The following is a 27000-nucleotide window of genomic DNA, read 5'->3' as shown; positions in this document are numbered from 1 at the left end:
AAACTATTGGAGCTTACTTTATTTACTTTACTAGCAATGCCGTTTAGAAGTTTCGATATATTGCGTGCACTTTCCATAAGACACGTATCTTTACATACCTCTCTTTTCTGGTTGGTGTAGAGTCATCTTTCTCTTTCCTCTCCTTTGACCGATAATCAAACTTTTCTTTATCCTTTTTATCTCTGTCTCTTTCTCTCTCCATTTCTTTTTCTCTCTCCTGATAAACATTACAATCAAGTTAGTTTGACTTCTAACCACTGCCACCGTGTGGTACCGCAAGAAACATACTCATCTTTATCACAAGTCATTGCTGTCTCATACTATGAAAGAGACCGAATATTGGTGGAATTACCTAAACTAAGAAGCCAGGAAGCCATGACTCTTCTCTGAAAGAATCCTCAATGACACAGCATGCACATAAAGCGGTTATTGTATACTAGACAATTTGATTCAAGAATAAAACCCGAGAAATTAACGTCCGGAGCACATTTCCATAATAATGGCTTCCTATCTGGAGTAATCAATTGGCCAGGGCATAAGAAAGCTTCCCGTTTCACACAGATAATCAGCGAGATCATAACTCTTGTAAGCTGAAAGTCACGAGAGACCCCAAAGCCAGGTGGTTACCTGATAAGCCAGAGACTACAGGTGACCTATTGTTACCGACACTCTACACCACGGCTATGTCTCCACCAATACATTAATCCTGAATCTGATGCTCTATTGAACTCTGGGACTCGTCCATTCTACTCAAGTTCACTTGGACATTCTCCCCAAGGAACCAAATATGTGACAGCATATAAAACTAGGGGTCACGAGGCTACTGGGAACATGAAAAGGACGTTTTCAGCTAGATGAATGCACACTACCGTGCGGTAATACGATGCCAAGCAGTTCAAGTAGTACATATATAACTGTTCCTACAAAATTCTGTTTCCAAAGAAAGGAAAACTTGCATTATACAGTACATCCAATAAGATATCAAACTAGCTACAGCTATAAAAAGATAGGTGAAATAATACATGCGATCGGGCAACACAGGCAGAGTCAAACACAGACGCACCCTCTGGAGCAGCTTGTCTCTATAATGTTCAACCTGCTCCTGAATACTCTGTCCGGACTTCTTTGGCCTTTTACCAGACTCGATTTCATCCTGGAACTTCATTACCTTTAGCTTAAAAAAAGACAAGGGGGGGAAAAAGGGAATGGACTTTAACCTACATAATACAAAGATTATTCCATGGCATCACATTAATACAACATACAGCTTCATTCAACACATCACTGTTGGTGAAAAATATCCACACCTTCCTTTCAATAGCAGCCCAATTTCTTTTGTATTTAATATAGAGATCATATGTTTAAAGAAATAATACAAATATCCATATGTATTAATGTAAATCTCTCTTATTATGGTATGTGCATATTTGCAGCAGAAAAAACATTGGGTAATATATGTGCATTTTTCTGAAAAATGCAGCAAAACACTGAAAGAATTGACATGCTGCAGATCTGAAACTGCTTCATATCTGCTAGAAAAAAAACAGCTTGTGCATGAGATTTCAGAAATATCATTCACTTTGCTGGTACTGTAAAACGCTGAAAAGTATGCAGATTTTGGTTTGTATTTTGCATCAAAATTAATGTGAAAAAATGCTCACAAACTACCTCCCATTGGTTCCCCATGAGAAATTTGTGTTGACATGTCACTTAATAGAATTCCTTTTCCAAAAACAAGGCGAGTAGCCTCTTGTGAATTAGCCCTAGTCAATGATAATTTGTGGCCATTTAAATTGCAAATCAAAGCAGAAACCCAATAATTAGGCTGGGTCCCATGAGAGAATCACATCTGATGCAAGAGCAATGGGATGCGATATGCTAATGACCCTCAGCTCCTGCTCTTCTGCGAGGGTGAGCCAAATGTCAGTGCTCCCATGCTCTTCGCATGAGAGGATCGGAGCACAGCTACGGAGGAGACGGAGAAAGTAATTTCCCCTTCTCTGTTGCCGGTGTCTATGGGAATCACACTACACTCCGGTGATATCAACATGGGCAAATACATGTTGCAATTTTTGCCAGTAAAATCTGCTTTCTGAACCTGCACTAAGTGACTATGACACTTATTGAAGTTGTTTTCAGATCCATAGCAAAAAAAATGACCACAAACTTCAATGTGCATTTATAAAAAAAAACATAAAAAACACAAACAACAACAGTAAAAGGTGGTTTGAGGGTGAATTTCATGCTTTCGTGCTCATATCATCATTGAATAGCTCAGAGTACTCCAAGTCTCAGACACATAAATCTGTATATTACCATTAAGGCTATGTTCACACTTTGCGGGTTTTGCCGCGGATCCGCAGCGGATTTGACACTGCAGATCCGCAGCGGATTTGACACTGCAGATCCGCAGCAGTTTTCCATGCAGGGTAAAGTACAATGTTACCCTATGGAAAACAAAACCCGCTGTGCACATGCTGCGGATTTCCGCGGAAAAAGCCGCGCGGCTTTTCTGCGGAAAAAAAGAAGGAGCATGTCACTTCTTGGTGCAGAATCGCAGCGATTCTGCACCCATAGGAATGCATTGAACCGCTTACTTCCCGCATGGGGCTGTGCCCACGTTGCGGGAAGTAAGCGGTTAATGTGCGGGTGGTACCCGGGGTGGAGGAGAGGAGACTCTCCTCCAGGCCCTGGGAACCATATTTTGGTGTAAAAAAAAGAATTAAAATAAAAAATGATGCTATACTCACCTCTCAGCGCTGCCCGCGGCGTCCGGTCTCATTTGCTGTGCCGAACAGGACCTGTGGTGACGTCGCGGTCACATGACCGTGATGACGCTGCGGTCACATGACCGTGACGTCACGAAGGTCCTTGTCGGCACAGCCGCTTGCAGCGCCGAGGAGATCGCGACGTCAGAGGGTGAGTATAACCGATTTTTATTATTTTTTACATTACTATTGATGCTGCATATTGCTGCATATGCAGCATCAATAGTACAGGAGTAATCCCGCAGCGGAAACCGCGGAACAAACCGCGATAAATCTGCAGGGATAACCGCAGCGGTTTTGCCCTGCAGATTTATCAATTCCGCTGCGGGATTAACCCGCAGAGGAACCCGCAAAGTGTGAACGTGGCCTAAATCCTTAAACTTGTGAAACTTTGATTCTAGAAACTGGTGAAAAAAATCTGTGTCAAGTGACCCAGGCAAAAGGATACATTGCTAGAAATGTGAATCAATGACTAGGACTTGTTTTACTATTCACTAGATTCCGGCAATGCAGTTATTGAAAGTAAAGGAAATTGTATTCATTTGTTCATTTTCATCCAGTGTGTTAAAAGTCGCAAAATATCTCACCAGTGTGAAACCAGGTTTTTTGTTTTGTGCTTTTACTGACCTCAATTTCACGAAGTTTGGCACGCTTCTCTTCAGTCATTTCAGAGTATTTCATGGACCTGGAATCAGACATGTCGTCTCGAATAGGGTTTGAGTAGTAGTGTTGGTCCTCTGACTTAGAACTTTGTGTGTCATCTTCATCCTCACTGTCTTCTTCTTGACTACAAAGTGGATTTAGAGCTAGTTATTCTCCTTTAGCACCCATTCATGGGCTTGTTTTAACAGAACACATCAAGTAGGTCATCTATCATCACAAACAACAGTATAATAAAATAGGATTTTGTACTTGCCATAAAATCCCATCCTCGTTGAATACATTGAGGGACACAGGAGTGTGGGTATATGCCCTGACTAAGAAGAAAAAAAAAAAAAAAGGATTGGCTCCGCCTGGTGGGATATGCCTTCTCCTCAGACATTAGGCAGATCAGTTTAGTGCCAAAAGCCGAAGAGCAACGCGAACCAGTAAAAATTATATAACAAAAGACAACCAAGAACCAACATGAACTGAACCCAGGAAAGACAAACAAATAGTCAACCACAATATGTGGACAGAGGTCCAGGTGGCAGCCTCGAAGTCCTCAGAAATAAAAGCTGACTATCCAGGAGGCCACAACTGCCCTTGTAGAATGAGATGTAAACTAAAGGGCTGAAATTTGTCATTGGTCTTGAAGGCTTCTACAATTTCCAACTTGATACATTTAGAAATGGTCGTCTTGGAGGCAGACAACATCTTGAATGTTCTGTCATGGATCACAAAAAGAGAACAGTAATGCTGGAAGACTTCCAAGACTGATAGCTGAATCTGGTTGTGGCGATTAAGGCCTAATGGAGAGAATGCTGGCAGGATCAACTGGAGACCAGAAAAGAGCAGTGATGACCAAGTTTTCATTAATATGACAAGCAGAACCCACCTTTTGAAGAAGGAGGAGGGAGATACAGCATGTAACTGACCATATCATTCTTCTAGGGAACTTTGAAAAGGTTTAAGCAGCATCCCTGGAAATGTTCAGAGCCTGAATCATGGACAATTACATCGTGGATGATTGTTCGAAAGGAAAATGAGCTAAGTCAAGCCTTAGAATGGGACAAAGGAAATAAACCTCTTTGAATGCAGGAAGGTTGATTTAAATTTTGCAACACAGAGATACTATCTCCCTGACAAAGACATAATTCCCGTGAGCCATCCAAATCTCTCTGAAGGAGAGAAGACATCCACCCTATCTGAAAGGGTGAACAAGAAGGGAAAGTCCTTAATACATGTGGGTGTGCAACTGTGTACCTGAACAAGAACATGGCTCAACAATGCTCATCAGTGTAGATTGCTGATAGCTCTTATAATTCTACTGAAGAGAGATTACTCTTGCCCCAATAGCATTCTTTATGAGGTCAAGTAGGCGCTTTCCAAAGAGCAGGTCTCATGCAAAGGAAAGCTGGGTAAGGTCCTTTTTGTACGCTGGTCAGTAAACCTGGATCTGAGCCAAGTGGATCCTTGAACAGCCATGGAATTAGATGCAGCATGTGTCACAAACTGTGCTAACATAACAAAAAAAAAACCTTGTAAAGGAACATTGATTCATGCACCAAAGAGAAGGAAGGTCAAACAAATCCTCCCAGGGGTCAGGAAAATAAGACCTGGTGAAGATGAATGGCTCAGGCCATAAAGGTCTTTTTGACCTAAAACAAAGTAAAAGCAGGATGTAAGGCAGAGCCTGCTGCCAAGAAAGCTGCTTTAGAGAGGGAATCAATCCTCTTGCCCAGCGGGTCCTTGTTGATGCCATATCAGAATAGAGCAAGGTAGTGGGATCTTGAGAATCCACTAAGGGAGATATGGACTAGTTTGAAACTAATGATTTTACAAAAGGGAAAGTGACTCAAACATCTTAGAGGAAGGCATCTGTCTATCCCAGTGTTTATATTTCTTTGCTGGAAGATCAATGTCCTCATGTGGAAAGGTGAATTAATACTTGCAGTGCCGCTAGAGGGAAATCACTTCCTAAGAAGGGGAAATCGCTCGTCCTTGACCTGAAGGGTGTCCATCACTGCCCGACAAAGGTCCTGAATGGTTGAGGGCTTAGAATCCTGCTCACAGGTGACCTAGGGTATTCAGACTCGCCAAGGAATCGGGTGTCACCGGCTGTCATCAGGCCAAAGAGGATCTGTGAGAAGAGATCTTACATCTCTTGTGACTGCGTCTTTGAGGTGGTCGAGTACACCTCAAGCGGTTTCCACAGGCCACAGATTGTGCAAGTAAACACTCATGGGTGAGAATATGCGTGCTCCAGAGAAACAACAATGGTTTGGGAGAAGCTCGAGTGAAAGATGAATTCATTCGGGGTGCTCTGTTTCTGCGGGGAATCCAAGGGGACATGAATGGGTGAGATGTTAAGGCACTGGCCACAGAGAAAGCCCAGATGACAGCATGGCAAATATTTGCCGTAGTGCAAACAGTCGAAGTATGTAACCAGCGTGGCAGGGAGCTGCCTTTGGAGGTGTAGTCTTCCAGGAAAGAGGACAAGATAGGCTCCCTTCTAGACCTGTCAGTACATTGGAGCAGTACAAGAGTTCGTAAACTGAGGATATGTGTACTTCATACAGTGCAGGCGGTATGAAGCAGCTGAATCTTCCATTTAGAGGAATTTTGTGGAGAGGAAGTTTTAACAAGACAGGAGAAGAGAGAAAAAGAATAAAGCCCAGGACAAATAGCCAGGGAAATAAGCCCCTTCCCCAGTAAGCAGGGCAAAAGTGCTCAAGGTGGGAGAAGAGAAAAAATTCATGCTATCTGACCTTCCCCAAGCCAGGGAAGGGAAAATGGTGTTCATGGAAGTACCAGATTGCTTTAGCCACAAAATTAAAATTGCGGCCTAGCCACAAATAAAGTTGTGGCCTTGATTTGTTAGGCTAAACAGTCACCAGAAGCAAGAAAAAAGCTCCACTGTTAGGGTTTTTCTTGCCTCCGATGGCTGGGTAGCCTCATTAATCAAGGCCCTAAAGCTTTATGCGTGGCCAGGCAGCAACACTTATTTTCCAGGTGAAGACTTCTGTTCAACGGTGCAAAAAGGTGTCAGAGAGAAGAGGTAACAGAAGTGCTGAAAGAGGCTGAAAAACAACGGCACCAGTGAAGTAAAAACAATGGAACCCCACCACTCCCATCCAAGGGACAGATCCTAACCTGAATCTGTAGGTGATCCGGGACATATAGGGCTTTTACCTACCCTTCCAACTTTTTGGTCACCCCTTTTGTGGCCTAGGAACGGATTGTGGGGACACTGGCACGCTACCGCGCAGCTGCCATGGTGGTTCAATGAATAGTTTCCGTGAGTAGGTACACGTGCACGGTGTGACACGTTATGTCTGCCTCCTATGCCCCACACTAACCTAAAACCTAACAGGCAGGCAATCCCTGCATGTCTTGCGCCTAACAGCCGCGAATCATGCAGACGCAGGAAGTCGAACATATTACTCAAGCACCCAAAATTCTGATAACAACTGAGCATGCTAAGATAATGCTGTGTCCGAGCACACTCGCTCATCACTAACAGCAGCCAAACATAAAAAAAATACACAAATCTGGCATCGCTGTAATCGCAACGACCCGAAGAATAAAGTTGTCTAATTACTTATACTGCACGAGAAACGGCGTAAACTATAAATAAAACCAATTCTTGACCTGCTGTTGATTTGTTCATTCTGTCTCCCAATGATCGCAGAAAGGCTTGGTTCTCATTTATCCTGCGCTCACACCGCATTTTCAGTGTAAATCTCTGAAATACGCTCTTCAGTCGGAACCCCCGGTGGAAGATTCCCTATAGTGAGGCTGATGTAGGCACTGTGGATGCCGTCTGACCTATGACTTTGCGGTGTGAGTCTTTTTAAGCGTGCATTAAAGTGTGGTTGGCCACAGTTTTGTGCACCTCTGAAAAGAAGGAAAACGCTGAACAGAGGCCAGATGGAGTCCAGAGTAACTCTGTTGCCTGGTTATAGCAAATGGACATGTCAGGGGTTTCATTGGAATCACGTCACTCAGAGATTTAGATGGAAGACACAATGTTAGTTCTCAGTGTAGAGCGCAGGACAAATGATAAATGTTATGTAAAATTTTCCCAATAAAAGATTCAACTCCATCCACAAAAAAAAAAGTCCCCACCCAGGTCCACCATCTGTTAATGGAAATATAGGGGGCTTCCTCGTTACTAGCAGCAGAAAGGATCTGAAAAAGCACCATGGCCCCTCGCACCACAAAAGAAATCCAGCAAATTGTGCACTCCCAAATCCAAATGCCCCTCTCCCTTTTGAGCATTAGTGTGTCTAAACCCACATTTAGGGTCCACATGTTTGCCACTTCTGTAGCGATGAGAGCAAGCCTAATTTACATATGCATGTCTCTGGAAGCACGAGTTGGGCATTAGGTATTGGGCACTACAATAGCAGATTTGCAATTTTCTCTCATTAACATCCACTGCTGCTTTTTTTTCTGGAAAACACCCATGGAGTGAAAATAGTCACTACGCCTGTAGATAAATTCTCAGAGGGGTGCAATTTCCAAAATGAGGTCACTTGAGAGAGGATTCTGATTTTCTAGCACATAGGGGCTCTATATATGGAATCCTCAAACTATTCTAGGAAAATCAGCGCTCCGTTTCTCCCAAGTCTCACAGTGTGGCTAAGCAGTACTTTACAGCCATATATACGGTATGTCTACATTCAGCAAAAATTGTGGGACAAATTTTGGTGCCATTTTTACCTATTTCCCAGTATGAAAATGTAAAATTTGAGGCGAACAGACAATCTTGGTGGCAAAAATGTAAATTATTTTCTCACTGTCCAATTGTATAAAATTTTGTGACACCTGTGGTGTCATCATGCTCACTGCACCCCAACATAAATTCATTAAAGGGGGGGTGTAGCTTGTAAAATGGGGTCCCTCATTGAGGGGTTCTGCTAACTCTCAGGGCTCTACCAATGTGATGGGGCACCTTCAAGCCAGTCCAGCAAAATCTGAAATCCAATATGGCACTTCTTACCTTCTGAGCCTCAAAAGTAGTTTTTTTACCACACAAGATGTTGTCGTACTAAAGAGAGATTGTGTTAACAAACTGTACAGTTCATTTTCTCCTATTAGCCCTTTTGAAAATGAAAAACCTGGGGCCAGAGCAAGTGGAAAAATGGTAATTTTCCATTTACTCAGTCTAATGGTATACAATTTTGTGAATCGCCTGAAGGTTAAAAATGCACACTATACTTCTAGAGGAATTCCTCAAAAGGTGTAGTTTCCAATATGGGGTCACTTGTGGGGTGTTTCTACTGTTTAGGCACATCAGAGGCTCTACAAATGTGACATGGCACACTATCTATTCCAGTCAATTTTACACTCCCAAAGTCAAATGGCTCTCCTTCCCTTCTGAGCACTGCTGTGCGCCCAACCAGTAGTTTTCCACCACATATGGGTTATTAGTGTACTCAGAAGTTGCACAAACTTTTGTACGCTCCATTGTCTTCTGTTACCCTTGTGAAAATGCATAATTTTTGTGGGAAAAAGTACAATTTTCATTTTTTGCTTCCACATTGCTTTAATTCCCGTGAAGCACCTGAAGGGTTAATAAACTTATTGAATATGTTTTGAGCACTTTGAGGGGTGCAGTTTTTAAAATGGCGTCACTTTTGGTTTTTTTCTGTCATATAGGGCCCTCAAAGTCACAAAAAATGCAATCTCTAAAAAAAAAAATTGGTTTTGTAAATTTTGTTGGAAAATTGAGAAATTGCTGATCAACTTTTCAAAATTTGCACCCAAATTCCGATACTTTCACTAATAAACCTCAAAAATATCTGCCTAAATTTACCACCAACATAAAGTACAATGTGTCACTAAAAATCCCCATAACGGATGAGTGCTGGAGCTGCCAGTCATTGACATGCACTGGTCTAGTCTGTAAATCACATGGCCCAAAGGATCGATTAATAGATCAGTGTGCTGTCTGTTGCGCACACAGACACCACACTGACCGAATAGACGGCCATCCTAAGAATAATAATTTTTATTTATATAGCGCCAACATATTCCGCAGCACTTTACAATTAAGCGGGGACATGTACAACCAATAAATTCGGTACGAGTTAAGACAATTTAAACAGACATTAGGGGTGAGTTCCCTGCTCGCAAGCTTACAATCTACAAGGAAATGGGGGGGACACAATAGGTGAAAAATAATAAGCTCATAACCAAGTTTTATCAATCTTAAAACTGTCTAGTTTTTTGTTCCTTACTTTTGATTTTCTTCTTCATCAGATTCATCATGTTGATCAAAAATCTCCCATTTAGATGTTGTTACAGCTAAAACAAAACAAAGGCACATCACATTATTTTTCCACACGTTCTTGTTACTCAGATATCATTTTACGGCTGTTAGAGGCAGATGATGGCTGAATACATCGGCCTCTAACAGTTGTGGGCAGAACGGAGCTATGTCAGCGGTTGTTAATATGTTAAGTGTTGCTGTCAATCCGAGAGGGTGAGCATTCCTGATAGGTTGCCATGGGTCTGAAGTCATGACGTTTAGCTGGCGTTCATAGGAGATTGTGATTTTAGCTATGCATAGCAGTGCTAATGCATTGTTATTTACAGCACAACTGTTCGGATGATCGCAGCTTTAAGTGTACCAACAAGTAAACAGTGAGCAAAATATGTGTAAAAATTAAAAAAGTACAAATCACCCTCCTTTTGCCACATTAAAAGAAAAAAAAAAGTACACATCATGGGTGTGCTATTTTAGCAAACTTTTTTGCCATGTAAATGTATATTGATATCATCCTTGATATCATCCTATTAAAGCGTTATTAGTTTTATTTGATAGGCTACCTTTTCAGTGGGTTACAGTACGTAGTTATTGCCTTATATATAAGGTGAATTGGTATCATCAATTATTTTTGGTGTAAGGCAATGACAAAGGCATGTGTCTGAAATGAGCCTGGATGGATTTTTTTCCTATATGGATTTTAAAATAATAATAAATGATTTTTTTAATGAAATCTTTTGCTGGATTTTGCTGCTCAATGCATTTTTGGATGTTGTAGTACTTCAAGTCTCTGTGCAACTGGTATCTTAACCAGTCAGATGAACTGACCTTCCCTTCGTATTTGGTTTCTAAAAAAAAAAAAAACTGTTCTAACCCTGGCAATAGTGGAAATCCCTACATTCAGATCCCTGCTAGCAGTATGCGGTTACAGAACTTACCACCGAGGGAAAGGCTCTCCGAGTGGAGATTGCACAATGGCTGATATTCTTTACGGCTCCACAGTCACTCACCTTGAGACTCCAGCTCGGATTCATCTACAGCTTCCCATTTAGATGGTGCAACTTTGAAAATGGGCTCGTTCTTTTTGTCATCACCGATATCCACTTTAATAGAAAAGATAAAAACCAACAAAGTCAGGAAATAATGCACCATGTGAAAACTAGCAACATAGTTACAATGCGAGAAACATTACACCCTTACAAGGAAGGCCATCTAAGTCGTCATCAAGAGATTTCAATGGCACGCCATCCAAATCATCAAGGGCGACACTATCAATGAGAATTCCATCCACATCCTCCAATGGCGCTCCATCTAATTCTTCCTCAATTGGGGCGCCATCTAAGTCATCAACTATTTCCTATGGACATAAAATGGAAATTAATAAGCATTATGGGAAAGAAATATCGCGCTTTCTCACTGAATTACACTGTACTTACCTCAGGTTCTTTCTCTTCAATATTTACAAGGCCGAGGAATATGTTTTGCAATTTGATCAGAAAGGGCTCGGGATAAATTGTCCAGTCTTCCCAGGCACGAAAGCAAGCCATAACACGTTGCTACAGAGAAAAAGGCGTAAAATAAAAACTGACGAATTTGTTCTTGCCAGGAAAACCTTTTGAAGTGGCAGGGCAGACTACTGAAAAGTGCATGGGCAGTCCGGGAACGAAAGCTCACATTGATCTTCACATTTAATACAGGGTAATCCAAGGTACCGTATTTTTCGGACTGTAAGATGCACTGGGTCTTAAGACGCACCCCAAATTTTCAGAAGGAAAAAAAAATGTGTCAAATGGGGGTCAGTCTTAGTCCAAATCCAGCTTACCGGGGGAAATCGGCAGAGCTGGTGGAGCAGGGTTACAGGGGGTGTTCAGTGGTCCTGTGATATGACTCCCATTCCAGCCTGGTGCGGCAGGTTCGGTGGTGCGGGGGTTCCGACAGCATTTTGTGAAAGCCCGGAGCTCCCCACACATCCATTACTGCGATGCGGTGGCCGACAGGGTTGGCGCACGCTCAGATTGAGATCTTGTTGCAGAGTTCTCAATCTGAGCATGCGCCGCTCCCCGGCAGCCATTTTCCCGGAGGCCACCGCACTGCTGTAGTAGATGTGTGTGGGGGGGCTCCGGGACCACAGAGCACTGCCGAACCTGCCGCACCAGCCTGGGAAGGGAGTGTGGTCATCGCCCTGCAGCGTCGGACTGCCGCAGAATCGCCCGACTCCTGCTGCAGCCACACTACTTGTAAGTATATTCCGACAATAATAAGAACCCCCATTTTCTCCCAAAATTTTTTTGGGAAAAAGTGCACCTTATAGTCTGAAAAATATGGTAATTTCATTTTAAAGTATTTTGTGTCAGTAGCCTATAAACCTATGTCTAAAAATCAAAACTGTAAATGCAGTAGTACCGACTCAACTAATCCCATCACATTGTTAGACAGCGTAAACTAAAATCTAACATGACCCAAATCTACAGTGGCTCATGATACATTTGTTTAAAAGCTTTGCACCACCTGTTTGTTGTCTTACTTTGTATAAGAAATTTGTGCAAACATTTTGGTTCCCAATGTCGCCATTCTTGATGCTCCATGCTGACATAATTCATGCCATGCATTTGTCAAAACTTAGGATGAATTTGTTGGCCCCGCTCGGCAATATATCCACAAATTACAATTTGTGTACAAATTCTGCATAATTTAAAGCAGTTTTAAGCAAGAAAACTGTAGATAACTGCTTGATGAATCGGGACCATGATGTGATATAACATATGCATACCAGTCTTGGCATAAATGGAGCCATAATTCTGAAACATGTAGAGTAAATCTCATCACCTGAGAAGAAGAACGGAATTCACTTACCTTAAAATTCTCTGACTGTAGGTGACCTTGTATGGCTCTATAGGCAGCATTCAAATCAGCAAAAATTTGGCATAATTTATTTTCAAAGCTGAAAAGATAATCGAGAAATGTACTTTTCCACAATCACATTTAAAACCAAACACCCTTAACTGAGGCTTAAAGGGAACCTGAAAAAAACAAGCACGGTCACAGGAGCGCTGAAATGAAGCCAAGACAAAAATATTGGTGTAAACCACAACGCGTTTCAACGGTACCCCGCCTTCATCAGGTGGAAGTTTATTGTGAGTGGACAGGAAGAGGTATTTAAGGGCAGTACAACCAATCAAAATTAACATTCAATCAAACAAGTCACATGATAAAACACATGATAAAACACAACCAAATGAAATGCAAAAATAGGGATTTTTGTGTGTACTCACCGTAAAATCCTTTTCTCCGAGCCGCCTCCATTAAAAGAATTAAAAACATCATAAAACAACACATATGTTAAATAAAAGATAAAAAATATATATATAAAAAAGAAGTCTAAAATGAGCTCAGAAAGGAAAAATTACCTAATAACATTCTCAATAGTGAGATTTAACCCCTCAGGAGCCAACGTGCCCAATTTGAAAATGCAGAAGCTTTCTCCGAGCCACTCATTGGGGGACACAGGACCATGGGTGTTATGCTGCTGTCACTAGGAGGCTGACACTAAGCTGAGACAAAAAAAAGGTTAGCTCCTCCCCTGCAGTATACATCCTCATGCTGGCTTCCAGAGACCCAGTTCAGTGCAAAAAGCAGTAGGAGAATAATAACAATATATCATCGAACAGTAGAGTACAACATGTCAAAGAAAGTCAAAAACCGAAAAAGGTAAAGAGCCGAACAGGCTAACAGGGTGGGTGCTGTGTCCCCCAATGAGTGGCTCGGAGAAAAGGATTTTACGGTGAGTACACACAAAAATCCCTATTTCTCCATCGCCACATTGGGGGACACAGGACCATGGGACGTCCCAAAGCAGTCCCTGGGAGGGAAACAATACAACCAAATAACTCCGTGTACCATCTGACTTACAAATGCGCGACAGCCGCTTGCAGAACACGTCTGCCAAGGGCCGCGTCCGCAGAGGAATGAATGTGGACATTGTAGTGCTTTGTGAAAGTATGCAGGCTGGACCACGTTGCGGCCTTGCAAACCTGCTCCGCCGTTGCCTGGTGCCGGATGGCCCAGGAAGCACCCATCGACCGAGTGGAGTGAGCTCTAATCCCCGCCGGGATAGATCTGCCCCTGACCCGATAGGATTCATGGATAGCAGATCGAATCCATCTGGCTATCGTGGCTTTAGACGCAGCCAAACCCTTTCTGTGACCCTCCGGGAGAACGTAAAGGGAGTCTGATTTTCTGAAATGACCGTTCTGGAAATGTACCTCCTAAGGGCCCGTACCACGTCCAGGGTATGAAGGGCTTTTTCAACCCTGTGTTTTGGCTGCGGGCAAAAAGAGGGAAGAATGATGTCCTCGTTAAGGTGAAAAGAGGACACCACCTTAGGGAGAAAATCCGGAGATGGACGAAGGACTACCTTGTCCTGGTGGAAGGCAAGAAAAGGAGCTCGGCAGGATAAAGCGGCCAATTCTGAGACCAATCTGATAGAGGTTACGGCCACAAGGAAGGCAACCTTCCAGGAGAGGACCGTAAGCGGAATGTCCTGAAGAGGCTCAAAAGGAGGTTCCTGAAGAGCCCCCAGAACCAAGTTGAGATCCCAGGTCTCTAACGGGATCCTGTAGGGGGGTACCACATGGGAGACCCCCTGAATGAAAGTCTTGACTTGAAGGTTGGCAGCGATCCTACGTTGGAATAACACGGATAACGCTGAGATCTGACCTTTGAGGGAACTCAGCGCCAAGCCGGAGTCCAAACCGGACTGAAGGAAATCCAAAATGCAAGGAATAGAGAAAACGAGCGGAGGGCGACCTCGGAGCCTGCACCACGAGAAGAAGGTTTTCCAGGTGCGGTGGTAGATAGAAGCGGAAGATGACTTGCGAGCGCTTATCATGGTGGGAATGACCTGCTGAGAGAAACCAGCCCGAGTTAGAATCCAGGTTTCAACAGCCACGCCATCAAACGTAGGGCCCCTGAGCTCTGGTGGCAGATCGGCCCTTGACGAAGCAGATCTGGGCGGTCTGGTAACCGCCAGGGGACGTCGGCTACGAGCTGAACGAGCTCCGCGTACCAAGCGCGACGTGGCCAATCCGGCGCGACCAGAATCCCCTCCGTCTTGATCTTCCGGATGACCTTCGGCAGTAAGGGAAGTGGAGGAAACACATACGGGAGTTGGAACTGACGCCACGGGGATATCAGCGCGTCCACTCCGATAGCCTGGGGATCCCGAGAACGTGCAATGAAATTGTGAACCTTGGCGTTCAATCTGGACGCCATCAGATCCACGTCCGGGGTCCCCCAGCGAAGGAAGATCTGTCGAAAAACCTCTGGATGGAGTTCCCACTCCCCCGAGGCAAGGCCCTGACGGCTTAGAAAGTCCGCCGCCCAGTTTTCGACGCCCGGAATGTGCACCGCGGAAATGGTGGAATGGTTGGCTTTGGCCCAACGAAGAATGTGGGAGACTTCCTGCATCGCCGCCCTGCTACGGGTACCCCCCTGGTGGTTTATGTATGCCACCGCTGTGACGTTGTCCGATTGGACTCGGATTGGGTGACCCGCGAGCAGGGGGTGAAAGTGTCTCAGGGCGAGTTTGATCGCCCGAATCTCCACGATGTTTACAGGGAGCCTCGACTCCCGAAGAGTCCAACGACCCTGGTCAGAGTGGTGAAGAAACACCGCACCCCAGCCGAGAAGACTGGCGTCGGTAGTTACCACTAACCAGAGGATCGGGAGAAAAGACTTCCCCTGGAGGAGAGATGGACCCAGGGTCCACCAAAACAGGGATTGTCTGATCCGCGGAGACAAAGGGCATGGACGATCGAGCGATAAGGGACTCCTGTCCCAGTTGTCCAGCAGAGCCTGTTGCAAGGGGCGGAGATGGAGTTGAGCGAAAGGAACCGCTTCCATTGCGGCTACCATTTTGCCCAGGATCTTCATGGCGAACCGAATGGGTCGCGGACGAGGATGGCAGAGCGTCCGAGCTCCATGCTGAAGCTCTCGGGCCTTGGACCGAGGGAGCAAGACCAGTCCCCTTGAGGTGTCCAGGATCATTCCCAGAAAGGAGATCCGACGGGCAGGAACGGGGGAGGACTTGTCCCAGTTGATCAACCAGCCCAGGCGTGAAAGAGAATCCAAGGTAATGTGGACGCTTGCCTCGCAGGCCTGATAAGACGGACCTTTTATGAGGAGGTCGTCTAAGTAAGGCAACACGACCACTCCGCGAGAGTGAAGAACGGCCATGACGGCCGCCATGACCTTCGTGAATACCCTGGGCGCAGTGGCAAGACCGAAGGGTAAGGCTGTGAATTGGAAATGGTCCTCTAGGATGGCAAAACGGAGGAACCTTTGATGTGACGGAATATTGGGATATGAAGATAGGCATCCTTGATGTCTATTGATGCCAGGTATTCCCCTCTCTCCATCGAGGAGATGACCGACCGGAGCGATTCCATCCTGAAGTGCCGTACCTTTACGCACTTGTTCAGGAGCTTCAGGTCCAAAATGGGGCGCACTGTCCCGTCCTTCTTTGGCACGACGAAGAGGTTTGAGTAAAAAAATCTGAACCTCTCGTGTTCCGGAACCAGAACAATGACCCCGCACTGGCGGAGGAAATGAATGGCACAAAGAAGGGCGCGAGACTGAGCCCCCGAACTGGGGAGACGAGAGGGAAAGAACCGAGCTGGAGGGGAGGCAGAGAACTCTATTTTGTAGCCAGACGACACCAGATCCCTGACCCATTCGTCGTGGATGACGGAGAGCCAGACTTGCTGAAAAAGAAGTAGACGTCCGCCTACTTTGGTGGTATCGACTGGAACAGTTCCAGAGTCATTGCGAAGGGAATCTGGCAGGCCTGGACCCTCTGGTTCTTGGTTGCCTAGGCTTTCCTCGCCAGGACTGATTCGGCCTAAAAGAGGGACGAACGTCTCTGTCTGAGCGAGCGGATCGGTCCGATCTGGAAGGGGCGGCAGGATTGGGCCAGGCTGGACTGCTACGAAAGGGCCGAAAGCGAAAATATGGTTGACGCTGGAAGGCAATCTTGGGCCTCTGTTGGGGAAGGAACTTGCTCTTTCCCCCTGTAGCGTCGGAGATAAGCTGGTCTAGCTTTTCTCTAAAAAGGCGCCCGCTCTGAAAAGGGAGAGAAATCAGAGACTTTTTAGAGGAGGAATCTGCGCGCCACTCTCTGAGCCAAATAGCTCTTCTGATGGTGATAGCGTTAGAAGCCGCCGATGCTGCACAGTTCGCTGCATCGAGAGATGCGTACATCACGTAATCACCGGCCATGGCAATCTGTTTGGCAAGGTCCGCCATCTCAGAGGGAAGATCCTGTTCCTGAACGGATTTAGCTAGGGCATCTGCCCAGGAAACCATTGCCTTGGCCACCCAAGCCGCGGCGAAGGAAGGAGAAAGAAGAACCTGAGGCTTCGTACACTGAGCGAGCTAGGGAATCTAGCTGGCGCTCTGTGGGATTCTTAATTGAAGCGCCATCTGGAACGGATAAGAGAGATTTGGAAGCTAGACGCGAAATCGGAGGATCTACTAATGGGGATTCCGTCCAGTCTTTAACAAGATCTGCGGAAAAGGGATACTTCGATTCCAGGGCCTTTTTGCCCATGAAACGCTTATCCGGACGCTCCCTGTGTCGCTTGACTATATCCAGGAAATCTGGGTGAGAGGCGAACGTCTTATGGGAACGCTTGGCTCTAGTAAAGGAGACTGAGTGGTCCGGAGCAGGATTAGGGTTATCGTCCACTTTAAGGGCGTGATTGACTGCCTCAATGAGGGAGTCAACTGTAGATCTAAACTCCGGAGCATCCGGGTCTAAGGATACATCAGACTCATATTCAGAGTCGTGAACGCTATGAACCCCTAAAGAGGGTGAGCGAGAGGTGGAGCCGCCCGAAGCTGAGTGGCGTGGTGAGTGCTCAGGAGAGGTAGAGCGGATCCGTTCTCTGGATGACCGCGCCTCTTTCCGAAGAGAGCGGCCCCTGCTGGCCGACGATTCCCCTGTAACGGAGGGATCTCTTAACCCAAGAAAGGGATTGCCCCGCTCCCCAGGGGGGGTTCTGAATGGATTTGATAGCGTTGGCTAAAAAGTCCACGAACTGAGACAGTGAAGCGACCCACGCAGGGGGACTAGATACGCCGGGGTCGGTGGCGGTGGAGGGCTCCTGGGCACTTGGGGCATCGCAGGCTGAGCAGAGGGGGGAAATCTGAGGCCGAGGAAGTGGAGCCTGGCAGGTGGTACACGCAGAAAAAATGGTAGTATGCACCTTTGAGGAGGTTTTAGATCTTGTCTGGGACATGGTGTACCCTAATGTAAGATAGACCGCAGGGTCTATAATAAGAAAGCGAGGGCGGCGCTGCAGGGGAGAACCTGCCGTGGTCTCCTTACCCGAGGTCCTGTGTCCCGCAGAGGGAGAGAGAGAGAGAGAGAGAGAGAGAGCGGTGGTGCTGGCGACAGCCGGCGTTCACAGCGCTGCACGTGGGAGAAGCTGGGGCTGGGAGAGCTGGAGCTGCAGCGTGCAGGGGAAAATCCAAGATGGCCGCCGAGATTAGAAGAGAGGAAGTCTCGCAGAGAGCGAGAAGCGCCAGGACCGGGGGGCGGCGCCGCCGAATGATGCGAAAAAGGGGCGGAGCCTATCGGGAGAACGGAGCTAGGCCGAAGCCGGGGGCTAAATTTGCGGCTTCAGCCCGGCGCGCAGCCACTGAGCGCCGGAGACTATGGGGCCCGGAAAAAAACGTGCCGCTGCTAAGAAGGAGCCCTCCGGACCGCAGCAGGCGACCCCTCCGAGGCACTTACCCCGATAGAAGCACAGAGACTGCTGCACACAGAATCCTGGTGAGGTGTGCCCGGGGCGATTAGGACGGTGCAGGGATTGGGGAGCCTCCAACCACCATCCCCTGAAGGGGGGGTGGAGAGGAACCGTCCGCCACCATCCATCAACCGCGTATTCAGTGGTGATGCAGTGGGGGCTGCACGGACGCCACAACATAAGGTGCCTCTGAACAGCCGAGGGTGAGACCTGGTGGGCAGGTTAGATGTCCGGCAACAAGGCCTGGCTGCAGAAGAGGGTACTGGAGGTGACACTCCAGTGCTCGTCTGTAAAATAGGGGGGGGAGATCGGTGCCCTTAAAGGGGCCCGTCGCCCCTAGAATCAGCTCAGGCAGTGGCATCCCACGTCGCAGGAGAGGATACGGAGAGGTGAAACTCCCGTGCTCGCCTGTTGTTGGTTCGGGGGAGATCGGAACATGAAAGAATCAGTCGCCCCCTTCGTCCGGATTAAAAAGGTTTAAATCCAGTGTGCCTCCTACGGACACTAAGCTTGAACTGGGTCTCTGGAAGCCAGCATGAGGGTGTATACTGCAGGGGAGGAGCTAACCTTTTTTTTGTCTCAGCTTAGTGTCAGCCTCCTAGTGACAACAGCATAACACCCATGGTCCTGTGTCCCCCAATGTGGCGATGGAGAAAAAATGTTTGGACAGACTATGCAGCAAGAAACCGTTCCGAATATTTTGACGATGTTTATTCAATCTTGCATGCATAGTCTGTATGGTGCGGCCCACGTACTGAAGACCGCAGCCACATTCTATCAGATAAACTACAAGCATGGATTGACAGTTAACATGATAATTTTATAGCTAGTGTTGGTGGTGTTGGATTCAAATTCTGTAGACCCATTTTGGATGGATCTGCAGCACAGGCATTTAGATGTCCTGCAGGAAAAGCACCCAGCATTCTCAACCAGCTGAACCGTGGAGAAAACATGGGAACTTCTAGTGGTATTGCTGGGTGCAACCAGATTACAGAGTGTACGACTCCTTCTAAAGATTGTTCTGGGATGGACAGGGATGTGGCCAGAAAGGATGGGGTCCCTTTCAATATGAACCAGTATTTCCTTAGAAGTTCCTGAATCGTCATATGAGATTGATTAAAGGTTGTAACAAGACTCCATTTAGAGAGTTCAGAAATAGAAGACTTATTACCCTTATTGCTCTTAAGCTTGCGTATACACTCCTGCTGGGACAATATCTCTGTTTTTAGAAAAGCATCATGAACTAATTTCTTGGGGTAACCTTTGGTGCGAAAACGTTGTTTTAAAAACCTTTGCTTCGTCATGGAGATCCTCATCCCTTGTGCAGTTTTTCCTAATGCGCCAATACTGCCCATAAGGGATGTTCGACATCCATTTGGAGAGGTGTCCACTGTGGAAACTTAGGTAACTGTTCACGTCCACAGTTTTAAAATGTGTAGTCGTGAAAAAGTGACCCTCACTATCAATGTGTACCACTAAATCTAAAAATTGGATTGAGGTGTGGGACAGATTTGCTGTCAAGGTAAAGGCCCCAGGGGCTCAAATTCAAGTTACTGACAAAGTCCAGAGCTTCCAACTCTGTACCTGTCCAAATAATAAAAAGGTCTTCAATTCCAGGGCCTTTTTGCCCGTGAAACGCTTATCCGGACGCTCCCTGTGTCGCTTGACTATATCCAGGAAATCTGGGTGAGAGGCGAACGTCTTATGGGAACGCTTGGCTCTAGTAAAGGAGACTGAGTGGTCCGGAGCAGGATTAGGGTTATCGTCCACTTTAAGGGCGTGATTGACTGCCTCAATGAGGGAGTCAACTGTAGATCTAAACTCCGGAGCATCCGGGTCTAAGGATACATCAGACTCATATTCAGAGTCGTGAACGCTACGAACCCCTAAAGAGGGTGAGCGAGAGGTGGAGCCGCCAGAAGCTGAGTGGCGTGGTGAGTGCTCAGGAGAGGTAGAGCGGATCCGTAGAAACAGGTCTGGGACCACCGAGACAAATTTTTTATCCAAGGGGGATGACCCTTTTCTGCTTGTTAATCCTAAAGCCACCTCAAGTAATTTTTACCCCCTCCACCACAAGGGGTGCCACATTGAAACTTTTTAACAGTTAATTTTCAAAGAAATTCGGTCTCTGTCATCTCTGCAATCTGAGTATAGGTGAAAAAGTGGCCTAAGGGAAAATGTCAACATTATCATCAAGAATGCCGATAAAGGGGGAGGAGTGGTATATCCAGGAGAGTTTTAGAATTCTGGATGATAGTGAATATTACAATAAATTGGACCAAGATATTTTCAAAAACATTTTTTCTGAATATAAGACTTTCATTAATGAAGCTCATTCCTCAGGTCTATTTAACAAAAAGGAATTCATAATTCTGAATATCTCTCGTTATAATATTCCTTTTTTAATTTTCTACCAAAAATCCTTCCAACCCCGGGCCGTCCGATTATCTCGGGTATTAATTCAATCACCAGTAATCTATCACATTACGTGGATTTATTTCTCCAGAAGTATGTCGTTAATCTCTTAAGTTCTTATCTTAAAGATTCATCCGATCTTATTGATACTCTTCAATCTTTTCCCAGTGTACCCAATTGTATCATCATAACAATGGATGTTCAGGCCCTTTATTCGAATATACCCCATGATCGGGGTTTAGACACGGTCAATCAATTCATGCACAATGATGAGCAATTGCCAATTTTCCCCCCAAATTTTTTAATAAATGCCATAAAGTTTGTTTTATATAATAATGTATTCACTTTTGAGCACTTTTTTTACCGCCAGGTGTAAGGCTGCGCGATGGGGACTAGATTCGCCCCCAGTTATGCAGATTTGTTCATGGGGCATTTGAGTCTGTCTTCATCGCGCAGTCTCACCTGGCTATTGGCAAGATAGCTCTGTACCGACGTATTATAGACGACCTTTTTATTATTTGGACAGGTACAGAGTTGGAAGCTCTGGATTTTGTCAGTAACATGAATTTAAACCCCTGGGGCCTTTACCTTGACAGCAAATCTGTCCCACACCTCAATACAATTTTTAGATTTAGTGGTACACATTGATAGTGAGGGTCGCTTTTTCACGACTACACATTTTAAAACTGTGGACGTGAACAGTTACCTAAGTTTCCACAGTGGACACCTCCCCAAATGGATGTCGAACATCCCTTATGGGCAGTATTGGCGCATTAGGAAAAACTGCACAAGGGAGGAGGATCTCCATGACGAAGCAAAGGTTTTTAAAACAACGTTTTCGCACCAAAGGTTACCCCAAGAAATTAGTTCATGATGCTTTTCTAAAAACAGAGATATTGTCCCAGCAGGAGTGTATACGCAAGATTAAGAGCAATAAGGGTAATAAGTCTTCTATTTCTGAACTCTCTAAATGGAGTCTTGTTACAACCTTTAATCAATCTCATATGACGATTCAGGAACTTCTAAGGAAATACTGGTTCATATTGAAAGGGACCCCATCCTTTCTGGCCACATCCCTGTCCATCCCAGAACAATCTTTAGAAGGAGTCGTACACTCTGTAATCTGGTTGCACCCAGCAATACCACTAGAAGTCCCCATGTTTTCTCCACGGTTCAGCTGGTTGAGAATGCTGGGTACTTTTCCTGCAGGACAGCTAAATGCCTGTGTTGCAGATCCATCCAAAATGGGTCTACAGAATTTAAATCCAACACCACCAACACTAGCTATAAAATTATCATGTTAACTGTCAATCCATGCTTGTAGTTTATCTGATATTATGCGGCTGCGGTCTTCAGTACGTGGGCCGCACCATACAGACTATGCATGCAAGATTGAACAAACATCGTCAAAATATTCGGAACGGTTTCTTGCTGCATAGTCTGTCCAAACATTTTTTAACTACACACCAAAAAAACACGGAATCTCTTAAAGGGAACCTATCACCCCGTTTTTTAAAGATTAGATAAAAATAGTGTGAAATAGGGGCAGAGCTGGGCTTTACATTAGTGCCTCTTTGGTGCCTTTACACCCCCGTTAGGCTGCCGAAATACCTTAGTGAAGTGTCCGTTTTGTCCTGTCACTCAAGCTGGTCAGGTCGGATGGGCATGGTCACAGCGCTGTTTGTCCCCCAGGATCCTGCTCATCATTATGTTGGTGGCGTAGTGGTGTGCGCATGTCCAGCAGATGAATCCACTGCCCAGGAGATGAATAACGGCGCGGTCTTCGCTATTCAGCCGTTTACCGGTGGGCGCGGCCATCTTTCCCGTGGCCGCGCCTGCGCAGATGGAGCGCTCTGCTGCCCGGGGCTTCAGGAAAATGGCCGCGGGATTCCGCGCGTGCGCAGATGGAGATCGCGGCGGCCATTTTCCTGAAGCCCCGGGCAGCAGAGCGCTCCATCTGCGCAGGCGCGGCCACAGGAAAGATGGCCGCGCCCACCGGTAAACGGCTGAATAGCGAAGACCGCGCCGTTATTCATCTCCTGGGCAGTGGATTCATCTGCTGGACATGCGCACACCACTACGCCACCAACGTAATGATGAGCAGGATCCTGGGGGACAAACAGCGCTGTGACCACGCCCATCCGACCTGACCAGCTTGAGTGACAGGACAAAACGGACACTTCACTAAGGTATTTCGGCAGCCTAACGGGGGTGTAAAGGCACCAAAGAGGCACTAATGTAAAGCCCAGCTCTGCCCCTATTTCACACTATTTTTATCTAATCTTTAAAAAACGGGGTGATAGGTTCCCTTTAAACTAACAATCATAGATTTTATTCCAGAGACTGTGTCTGACCGTTATGGTAGTCTTATTAAAAGGGAAAGCTTCTGGATTTTCAAATTGGGCACGTTGGCTCCTGGGGGGTTAAATCTCACTATTGAGAATGTGATTAGGTAATTTTTCCTTTCTGAGCTCATTTTAGACTTTTTTTTAATATATATTTTTTATCTTTTATTTAACATGATATGTGTTTTGTTTTATGATGTTTTTAATTCTTTTAATGGAGGAATTTATGTTTTTGAATTTCATTTGGCTGTGTTGTTTTATTATGTGTTTTATCATGTGACTTGTTTGACTGAATGTTAATTTTGATTGGTTGTACTGCCCTTAAATACCTGTCCACTCACAATAAACTTCCACCTGATGAAGACTGGGTACCGTTGAAACGCGTTGTGGTTTACACCAATATTTTTGTCCTGGCTTCATTTCAGCGCTCCTGTGACCGTGCTTGTTTGTTCAAGTTTCATTTGTTCCTTCTCGAAGGTGCACGGCTGGAGCTGCGTTGAATCCTGCTTTCCCTTTTCAATTCCCTTGCTGTCCTCACAGCGCTCCTAAGAGACCGCTATTTTCCTGACTTAAAGGGAACCTGTCAGACCCATACTGCCGAAACCCTGAGAAGCATTAATCAGATCCTGTCTGACTGATTCACAGAAAAAAAAAAGCTTGAAAAGGACTCTTCATACTCTTTCCTTAAAGGGAACCTGTCACCCCCAAAATCGAAGGTGAGCTAACCCACCAGCATCAGGGGCTTATCTACAGCATACTGTAATGCTGTAAATAAGCCCCCGATGTATCCTGAAAGATGAGAAAAAGAGGTTAGATTATACTCACCCAGGTGTGGTCCCGCTGCGGTCCAGTCCGATGGGCGTTGCGGTCCGCTCCGGCGCCTCCCATCTTCATAGGATGATGTCCTCTTCTTGTCTTCACGCTGCGGCTCCGGCGCAGGCCTACTTTATCTGCCCTGTTGAGGGCAGAGCAAAGTACTGCAGTGCGCAGGCACCGGGAAAGGTCAGAGAGGCCCGACACCTGCGCACTGCAGTACTTTGCTCTGCCCTCAACAGGGCAGATAAAGTACGCCTGCATCGGAGAAGAGGACGTCGTCGTAAGAAGATGGGAGGCCCCGGACCGCGACACCCATCGGATCGGACCGCCCGCGTGAGAATAATCTAACCTCTTTTTCTCATCTTTCAGGTTACATCGGGGGCTTATCTACAGCATTACAGAATGCTGAAGATAAGCCCCTGATGCCGGTGGGCTTAGCTCACCTTCGATTTTTTTTTTTTTGGGGGGGGGGACAGGTTCCCTTTAAATTCCAGTGTTTCAGAGTAAAACATACACGCTGCCATCACGCAGTCAGCCTCTGATTCATGCTGCCTGTAGTTCAGGCAGCAGCAATTTAATGACCGATTCCCTGTTGATACATACCCTATCGTCATCACTTTAACTGGGGTATTGCAATCTGACAGTAGGAGGCAGATACAGGAAAAGACCAATTATGCCACAAATAGCATGTATATTCCCCCCTAGATTCTGTAAGGACATAATTTTGCTTCTCCATTTTGTATGTAGCAAAACCTTACAAATACTTACAATTTTCTATAATAAGACGCGTTGGCAACTTTAGCCGAAGAATTATACAAGACATCTGACACCAGGTACAGTCTGGCGATCTGTTTAGAAATGGATAAAATACGATGAGCAAAATAAAAGGAACTATAAACTTGTAGACACTGATATTACTCAATGTAGCAACAACATGTAAAGATAAAACTACCTTTTTGGGGAGAGGGGTTTTCAGTATTGACAGTGATTCTGTTATACAATCTACAATTTCTTCTGCTGCTTCTGCGTGGGTAAGACAAAACATCATAGCTTCACCAATGTCGTTCTTCCTAGGGGTCAGTCCGCGTAATACTTCTTCTAACTTGTCCCTTTGTCTAAAATTAAAACAAAGTTAGTAAGGTTTCATCAGCTCAGTGACAGGCTGCACTGCTGAAGACGGGAAGTCACCGCTGCAGCTGATCAAAGACCCGACGCAGCAATATAAGGCAACACTGGACTCGAGGAGAAGTAAAAGGTTGGTTTATTTTTTTGCGCCTCTCTAAGTCTTTGGAGTAATAATCTTTTAAGTGGGACAAACCAATAGTGTGAGCATCAGATACACCCAAACTCAAAGTATCCAATACATAAATGTGAATGAGGAATTACATTTAGTGGAAATCAGCATTTTATGCTTCAAAATCCACTTAGAAAAATGCTTCAAAAGCTCTTCGAAAGTTTCTTGATGACAGCTGGCGGTCATTTGAATAGAGCGAGCCTGTGCACGTCTAGTCGGAATGTGGCCGGAAGTAGGCATATCGCATACTTGGGGCAGCATGGTGACTCAGTGGTTAGCACTGCAGCTTTGCAGGCTGGGCTCCAGGGTTTAAATGCCACCAAGAACAACATCTGCAAGAAGTTTGTATCTTCTCCCTGTGTTTGTGTGAGTTTCTTCTGGGTTCTCCAATTTCCTACCACACTCCAAAGACATACTGATAGGGAATTTAGATTATGAGCCCCATCGAGGACAGTGATGATGTCTGTGAAGTGCTGCGGGCTTAATGGCGCTATACAAGAGTAAAATAAATAAAGTCACGTGACTGCCTGCTCTTGCCGCAGACTTTGACAGACGAGTCAGGCAGCAGCTACTCCACTCAACACATGAACACTTGGCTGAGTTTAACATTAACAATTTTTATTGGAAACTTGTTATTGATAAGGTGTAAGAACATCTTTATAAATTGATGAAACCTATTAGATAATATTCATCCAAACCCACTGGTGTTCGCCATTTCATTTGTACTGAGGTCTCCCAACATCATATGTTGGGAAAAAAAATCTGGGGAATAAGCCACTGCTGGCTGTTTGGCAGCTGCTCATTCCCCTCACTACACTGACAAACGCTTGGTTGAAGCTGTATGCTTAAGGGGCGCTCAGTTGTCCGCTATCTCAAGTGTATTAGCAGCTTTTGCGGTGGCTGCCAGGCATGAATACATACTCCTCCTTGAGAGATCCTTTTTTGATGGGTTCCTCAACAAACGTCTCCGTCTCCTGTTCCTCTGTCATACCATGTATATATGGATTTAATGGTGGCGGCCTCCAGAAGGAGCCATTCTTAAATATTCGGAAGTCTTCTGTCCTCCACTTGGTAGGAGAATCCCCCTAAAGTTTAAATTAAAAAATAAAAGCATTATCACTAATGATTTAAGACAAAAAAGAAAGTTCTACGTTATACTACTTGCCTGTAATATGGAGTATAGCTTCCACCTGTAGTATACATGTGCTGGTGTCTGGTTTTCAAACAGGAACCTGTTAAAGGCAGATATGGATATTTAGGACAGTAATGGGTAATAATAACCAGCTTTCGTAAAGCAATTGACAACTGTTGCAAGAATATACTCGTCCGCATGCTCATTTTCAAAAATACTGTAAATACCAGGACACATTTTTCTTTAGAGACTGCAAAAAGCCAGAAGATACAACAATATCCTGTCAATATCCATACCTGAACATTGGATTGCTGATTTCTCTGTTCATGATCATAGCTTCAAACATTGGCCCTTCACGCACCACAAACTCGATCATGCGATGGATCAGAGCGAGTAAATTCCTACAACGACAGCAGAGTTAAAGAAAAATGTATTCACACCCCACCTACTAGTTGCGCTCCACCTACACTGGTTACTAGAGCCTCTGCAATGTGTGAACATAACGCA

General features: G+C 45.4%; 1 protein-coding gene across 3 annotated transcripts in view; it reads right to left on the bottom strand.

Annotated features, from left to right (window-relative positions):
- Window positions 1-27000, bottom strand: part of U2SURP (U2 snRNP associated SURP domain containing) — a 112112-nt gene that overhangs the window by 9104 nt on the left and 76008 nt on the right. For all 3 annotated transcript variants that reach the window (XM_077290802.1, XM_077290803.1, XM_077290804.1), the window contains 13 exons: window positions 26790-26894; window positions 26527-26593; window positions 26283-26446; window positions 25020-25182; window positions 24836-24915; window positions 12538-12625; window positions 11121-11240; window positions 10885-11041; window positions 10695-10787; window positions 9656-9722; window positions 3396-3555; window positions 1064-1174; window positions 99-217 (listed from right to left, as the gene is read on the bottom strand). In XM_077290802.1, coding sequence (XP_077146917.1) covers window positions 99-217; window positions 1064-1174; window positions 3396-3555; window positions 9656-9722; window positions 10695-10787; window positions 10885-11041; window positions 11121-11240; window positions 12538-12625; window positions 24836-24915; window positions 25020-25182; window positions 26283-26446; window positions 26527-26593; window positions 26790-26894 — 1494 coding nt within the window. The remainder of the gene's footprint in view (window positions 1-98; window positions 218-1063; window positions 1175-3395; window positions 3556-9655; window positions 9723-10694; window positions 10788-10884; window positions 11042-11120; window positions 11241-12537; window positions 12626-24835; window positions 24916-25019; window positions 25183-26282; window positions 26447-26526; window positions 26594-26789; window positions 26895-27000) is intronic.

This window comes from Ranitomeya variabilis, chromosome 2 (genome assembly GCF_051348905.1).
Source record: "Ranitomeya variabilis isolate aRanVar5 chromosome 2, aRanVar5.hap1, whole genome shotgun sequence".
Lineage (NCBI taxonomy): Eukaryota > Metazoa > Chordata > Amphibia > Anura > Dendrobatidae > Ranitomeya > Ranitomeya variabilis.
This window is presented reverse-complemented; position numbering and strand designations above follow the sequence as displayed.